This window comes from Echinops telfairi, unplaced genomic scaffold, assembly GCF_000313985.2.
Source record: "Echinops telfairi isolate 266 unplaced genomic scaffold, ASM31398v2 ScPeMD7_2;HRSCAF=8, whole genome shotgun sequence".
NCBI lineage: Eukaryota > Metazoa > Chordata > Mammalia > Afrosoricida > Tenrecidae > Echinops > Echinops telfairi.
This window is the reverse complement of record NW_022103898.1, coordinates 66,782,832-66,790,075: the sequence shown is the minus strand read 5'-3', so window position 1 is coordinate 66,790,075 and position 7,244 is coordinate 66,782,832. Positions and strand designations below refer to the sequence as shown.

The 7,244-nt window shown below is 40.6% G+C and overlaps 1 protein-coding gene across 1 annotated transcript in view; it reads left to right on the top strand.

Moving 5' to 3' along the window:
* The window catches only part of IRAK3 (interleukin 1 receptor associated kinase 3), a 62,266-nt gene that overhangs the window by 35,495 nt on the left and 19,527 nt on the right, over nucleotides 1-7,244 (top strand). Inside the window, exons 6-7 of the mRNA XM_045288915.1 lie at nucleotides 4,917-5,008; nucleotides 6,612-6,726. Of these exons, the coding sequence (XP_045144850.1) occupies nucleotides 4,917-5,008; nucleotides 6,612-6,726 (207 nt within the window). The remainder of the gene's footprint in view (nucleotides 1-4,916; nucleotides 5,009-6,611; nucleotides 6,727-7,244) is intronic.

Here is a 7,244-nt window from a genome sequence, read left to right as displayed (position 1 = left end):
TCCTTGCTCATCTTTGACTCTACAGCGCAGTGCTTGCTTGGCATGGTTGGCATTTAATAAATGTGGGTCAGATGTTGGAACACTGGGTAAATTTTTGACATCTGCTTTAGTATGCTCCTTAAAACACATTTGAAACTGTCACAAAGAAGTGGGTTAAATCATGTGTGACTAACGTGGTTGAATGTAAAATAATCCTTGTAACATTGCGATTGTATATCTTTCACCACTTCTCCCCTTCCGGAGAGACCTCCCAGTGTAGAAACGGCTTCATCATTATAGCCCTTTTCAGGAAGAGCATTTCAGACAAAGGAATCGAGTGCTTTGATGTGCATGTTATTTTCTGGGAATTCATTCATGAGTCTGAGAGTCCTTGGGGATAAATTGAAATGACTTCATTTTCATATGTATTTATAGCTACAGCTGTGCAGTTTGCCTCGTTAAAGGCCCTTAACCCTATGGAGTCCCCTCATCATCCCTTACAAAGAGAAAAATGTTCCTTTTCAGGTGTTTTTTAAACCAATATGCCGAGTGGGAGGGGAGAGGGAGAGCTTTGAGCCAACCCCTCTTTTTGGTAGGACCAGAACAACTTGACATAGACTCGACCTCATTCTCTAGTGAGACTTCACCAAAAACGACCCAAGTGGGTGGCTTTACCAAGGAGAAATGTCCACCACTGAGGAGGCTGAAAGTCCAAATTCAGAGTGCCAGCTCTAGGGAAGCCTTCCTCTTGGGTCAACTTGGAGGAAGACCCTTGTTTCTTCAGCTTCTGCTGTCTGGTTCTTGACACCCATGTGTCTTGGCATCGATCTTATCCTGTCTTTCTTGCTAATATCAGTGTTCCTCTCTTTTAGCGCTCCCAAAAGATTGACTAGAGATGCAACCAATACTAATCCAGCCTCTTTAACATAACAAAGACAAACCATTCCCAGATGGGATTATAACCACAGGTACAGACAGAAAGAAGTTCTGAATTATCTCACATATTTGGATTAGGGGGGGCGTGGATGGATGCATTTCAATCCATAACATTCTACCCTTTGGCCTCCCAAAATTCATGTCCATGCCACGAACAAAGTGTACACAAACCATCAACAGCACCTCAAAAGACTTAAATCAAGTTCAAAATAATCATCTTCTGAATCATGTAAATCAAATATGGGTTGTAAGTTTAGGTGTATTGTATCCTGGAGCAAATCTCCTCTTTGTCTATGAACCTGTGAACTGTAGATCACAAGTTCTCCATTTCCTAAGTACAGTGGTAGGACAGGCCTAAGGTAGGCATTCTCTTCACAAATGGGAGCAAGTGGAGGAAAAGAAGAGAGCTCAGGCACCAAGTCCCGAACCCCAAAGAACACATTTTATTAGCTGTCAAGCCTTGAGCTCTGCCCTCCAGACTCTGGGTTGGACATGACTTCCACCTTCTGGATTGAGGTCCCGGAACCGTGGGCTGCAGCTCTCCATTTCAGGCCCTCGGGGATGGCCACTCTGCTCCCTTGGCTTTGGGAAACCCATTCTCCTAGTCCCTGTGAATGGGAACCCAAGCCCTGTGGGTCCCAGCAGACCCCATTCTGTCCCTTGATCATCGCAGCCTCACCTTCTCAGTGTGGGTGGCAGCCCCATCCCCTGGCACACCTAATGTCAGCCACACACTCTGAAATCAAGTCCACAAAGATCAACTCTTTGACACCTAAGAGGCCGTGACCCCACCCTTTGAGACCCAGACGATCATGGCCTCACCCTGGAGACTGAGAAGGCCATGCTTCCGCTGCTCCTGGGAGGGTCCTGTGCTTGAAGGGCTGCAGAGGTAGCTCTTTTGACCTATTTCCTGCCTGTGGAATCTACGGCAGGGAGCGTCTTTTCTCTCATTCTTTCTGTCCGCTTCAGTCTATGGGTTTTCTGCTGTGGTAGTTGGTTAGATTCATCAGTCACGGGCTTAATCTCTTGAACCAAAGATTGTGCTGCCACACCCTTAGTGAACATTCGAGAATGTTTGTGCCCAAGTCTAGGTTCTGTTTTCATTTTGCACAGTTCTGGTCTAAGCCCATCTCTTTCCTCTCGAATTCGACTGAAGTGACAAGGAGAAACCGAGTGGCCACGTTAAGATTTTGCTTAGCAACCTCACCAGACATCCAAGTGCATTACTTATAGTTCCACCTTCTACCAAACCTTTGAGTGCAATTTAGAGGAGTTCTGTGCCACCGCATAAAAAGTATTTCTTTTCCTCCATTATCCAATCACATGGTCACCTTTTTTTTGTTTTAAGCCTCACGAGAAGCACATGTAAATCCACATTTCTAGCAGCATTCGGTTGCTGGCGGCATATGTATTCTCTAAGACGAGAGAGATGTTTCCTGTGCTGCTCTTCTCACTTCCTCTGAACCCTCCCCAGAGTCGCCTTTGTCATCCATAATGCTCCCTCCAGTTTCTTCAAGACATTCGAGATTTTTTTCTATTAGGTACCCTAAAACTCCTCCAACCTCTACTCATTACCTAATTCTAAAACTGCTTCCACACTGTAGGTATGTATATAGAGCATCGCCGCCCCCCCCCCTTCTTCAGTACAAAACTCTGCCCGAATGGTTTCTTGCTGTAATAGCAGAAAGACCCCAAGTGGATGGCTTGAACAAACAAGTACTCGTTTTTCTTACAGTTCAGGCAGTGCGGAGTGTGGATTCAGGGTGCAGCTCTAGAGGAACGGTTTCTCTCTGTGTTGGCTCTGGAGGAAGGTCCTTGTCTGCGTACCATCTGGTTCCTGGTTCCTTAGAGAGCTCTGTGTGTTGGCATCTCTCTTACTCCACCTCTCTGGCTAGCTTGCATTTGTTCTCTTTAATGTCTTAAAAAGATCGACACCAAGTACACACTCAGCTAGTCTGGCCTCATTAGCATAACACAGACAATCCATTCCCAAATGGGGTTATAACCACTGTCCTGGAAGTTGGGATTTACAACACACGTTTTCCAGGATATAATTCAATCCAGTGCAATGCCATTTAGTCCGTGGGGAACTACCACCAGAATTGTAATAGAGTATTTTTACATCTCAGCTTTGTTATTTGCTTACAAATAAATAATGGAGTCAGACTTTTCCAAAGTATACAAGGGTAAACTGAGAAATCATTTTCTCCCACTGTGATCATCCACTGACCCAGCTGATTTTGTCAATGTAATCAGTTTCCTGAATATCATCCCACAAGGAAATATGTACTTTGGTTTCTTATTTTCACAGAAGAGGTAGCATGCACATGCACACCTGGTTCACTTTGCTTATTTTACTACGCTGGACTAAATTTACTCAACTAAACTTGTGTGGTTGGATTGGAAAGAATTATTTTTATATGTTTCACTTGCAGGTAATAAAAGCAATTTTAAAGTGATTTGGTATATAAATATATATGTATTTTACATATATAAAATTTTATAAGTATAAAATCATTCATGTGATGATGATATGCTATGCAGTAAAATACTATTAATAAAAAAATATAAAAATATGGCTAAAAAAACAAAAAGAAAATTTCTTGACTCTTCAAACAGTAATGCTACAAATGAGAAAACCTTGCTCTTGTAGATATTATTGTTATGTATATGGTATTTTGTGTACATTTGTATGTATGCAGGACACATTACCATAAATAAAGTTATAGTTATGTTATGTGCATGACATATTATCAGTCAAACACAAGTTATACTAACTTACACTTATATCAGTACTATATGAGAGTGCTTAGTTCTCCACCTTCTTGCCAACCTTTTAACTTTTGCCATTCTGCTATATAAAAATAATTTCTCCGTGCAATTTAGATTAATTTTTCTATTATCAGTGAGCTTAATAATCTTTTCATACATTTAAGAGATGCATTTCCTTTTCTATAAATTATCTGAAAATATCCTTTGCCCCTCAGCTTGTTTTAGGGTGTTGCTTTTTAGCATATTGGAATTTTATATATTCGAGAGAGTTATCCCTATTTTTTATATTATGAGGTACAAATAACTTTTTATGAGATAGTCATTTTATCTTTGCTAATTCTAGTTTCTGCCACATAGAAATGGTTTTGATATAGTCAAATTTATCTATTCCTCCTTTTCTGGGTTTTATATCCTAGTTTTAAAGGCCTTCTCCACTAGGAGGTTATAAAATAATCCACCCATGCTTTCTTTTCCTCTAGTACCTTTATGGTTTCATTTTTTACATTTTAATATCTAATCTATTTTATAGTTTAAAAGACCTCACCCAAAAAAAATTTTTAAAAAAAAGACCTCACCCCCCAAGGAAGTTATAAAATAAGTCACCCGTTTTTTTCCTAGTTCTTTTATGGTTTCATTTTATTTACACTGAAATATCTCATCCACTTGGATTTATTCTGATAAGTTATTTTCTTTCTTTCTTTTTTTTATTGATAAGTTATTTTCTATAGGAACAAAAATAGTCTGACTAGGTAAAAAAAAGTTCTGTTGTTTTTCTTAAATGGAACTGTATTAACTTTATAAATTAATTTAGGGAGAACTGACAGCTTTGGGGTATTGAATATTCCTGGAGTGTCATTATTAGTTATCTTGCTAGCAAGACTAAAGGGCCCATGAAGCAACCATGAAATATAAAATGTGAAATTCACAGATACTGTGAACTTAGTTCCATTCAACAATTAGTTCTTGAACACCTTCTGTGTCTTGGGTGTGCTTAGGCATATTAAAATAAAGTTGGGTTTCTTTTTAGGGTTTGAAATATGTCCTTAACTGGTTTCTTTAGTGCTTTCCTATAAACACACTCACACACAACCTTTGTAAAAAAGGTCAAAAACACCCAGGAGACTGTGTGTATCAGACCCCAGGGCCTCTGATGGCTCAGACCACATCTAGAAAATGAAAGCCATTGGGCCGAAAAGGAATTGAGCAGTTGTATTTGGTCGTCTGAACAGCTGATCTATATCACTGCCGGCCTGGTCCCCTACGATAAGATGATTCAAAGAGAAGGAAATCTTTGGAGAGCAGTAGATGGAAGACCACAGAGGTGGGTGAACTGAGCTCTTGCCCACAGAGCAGAAAGGACTGATTATTTATTTTGAAATATGATGACTAATCAAAACCATACATTCTACGGATCAAGCGGAAACATGGCTTCTTGAGTGAAGAAGGCATGGAATGTGGACATGGCATCAAGACAGGCTGTGGGCCTTGAGCCTGTAGACTCACCCTCGTAGCCACCTCTTTCTACCCGTAGCCACCTCTTTCTACCCGCTTTGAAATCAACAGGATTTTAGATGATATAGACCCGAAGGTCAGCAAGAGCTGAGGCTTTTCAAAATCAATTCCACAAATGCCCTTGAGTGCCCCCTGGGGGCTGAATGTGGTCTCAGAGCCAGCTTGCACGAGGGACAGACAAATCCGGGTTTGAATTTCTGCTCTTGTCCTATTGGCTGTGTGAATCTGGAAGCGCTATTTAATTTTCTGAGATTGTTTGCTCAGCTGTCAAGAATCCTACTTCCCAAGGTCCTTATGAAAATTAAATGAAAGGTAAATCTTCAACAAGCACCAGATCTCCAAAAATCATTAGCTCCTTTCCCTTCCCCTGAGAAAGGAGGGATAAAAAGCATCAGAAGCCAGATTCTAATGAGCTGGCAATATTAAGACATAGGGCTTAAGCTAATCTCTTAATATTAAACAAAAAACACTCACACTTCAGGCCCTGCTTAGATGTTACTTCTTCCAAGAAACCTGATCTCTTTTGCCCAGACAGCAAGTCTAAGGGACAATTCCCTTCTCCTTCCAAGGGCTTTCAATCCAGAGTCTTGGATAATAACCCAGTAGTAAATGATCCTTAGGAAGGAACCTGAGGCTGTGTGCCATGGTGACACAGGTATCTGTGATTTGAAATTAGTGGTACTTGGTTTTACAATTTCTATTCAAACTGCCCTCAAGTCAATTCTGACGCATGGCAACCCTATAAGGCAAGGTATAACCGCCCCCGTGGGATTCCGAGACTATAACTTGTTATGGGATTAGAAAATATCATCTTTCTTCCTTGGAGAAACTGGTGGTTTCGAACTGCTGACCTTGATGTTAGCAGCCCAACACATAACCTATTACGCCAAATCACTATGTGATATAGTAGTGCTCGATAAATGTTTGCTGAATGAAAACAGTCCTTCATTTTGGGTTAATTTACGTACCCATGCACATCTAAAGCAGTGAATGATTTCAGTTGCATTACCTTTAATATATTAATTTATTTTATAAACAAGCCTAGTTGTGTTTAGTCATGATAAAATAGGTGAATATCAAGGAGTGTTGTCTATTTTTATTTTGACATCAACACCACAAATTTAAACATTTTTCATTTTCTTAAAATTTCTGCTTTACATTTGTGTATTTTCTTTCTATTTCCATGACCACAACCAATTGAAAAGACTACTTAGTAAGTTTAAAACACAGTAGATCAATTTGGAAAGTGTAGTTGCATTTAATGGATCCAACGAAATCACTTCTTGCTTGGCCAAATTTATATCCTACTTTTGACTCCTTCCCCATTCCTTCCTGCCCACCCCCTGCCAGAGCATGGTTCACGTCCTGTTTGCATAAATAACCGTATGGACTTAAGTATCTTTTGTTTCAAGGTTTCATCATCCAAACATATTGGAGTTGGCTGCATATTTTACAGAGACCGAGAAGTCCTGCCTGGTTTATCCGTATATGGGAAATGGATCACTTTTTGACAGATTGCAGTGTGTGGTAAGTCCTACCTGTTATTCTACCTGGTTCTCTGACCTTCTGTAGACCCCGGGAGCTGCTGAGAGGCCAAGGTGTGTTGCTATGAAGGGATGGCCAAAGGTCTGCTACACCCTTGAGAGCCCAAGGATGTAGAGCACTTCTCTATGAATTAATTTCTTACTCTTAAATAGCTGCATAAACATCTGAGTTATTGTCAGAAATTTGCTAATCCTTACTCATTATTGATTCAACTGTCTAGTGATTTTGTAAGGAGCTCTGGTGGCTCAGTGAGCTAAATGTTAGCTGCTACCTTCAATGTCAGTGGTTCAAATGTACCAGCTGCTTCTCAGAAGAAAGATGAGGCTGTTTGCTCCCTTAGAGATTTAAAGTCTTACATGATGTCCCTTTACTGACTCATAGTACTATTACGGGGGGCAGCACCAGAGATACAGTGCGGGATTGTGCCCAGTCTGACTGGCCCACCCCCAACACACACACACCAGGGTGCAACATGAACAGAGAGCAACAGAGCAGCAAGG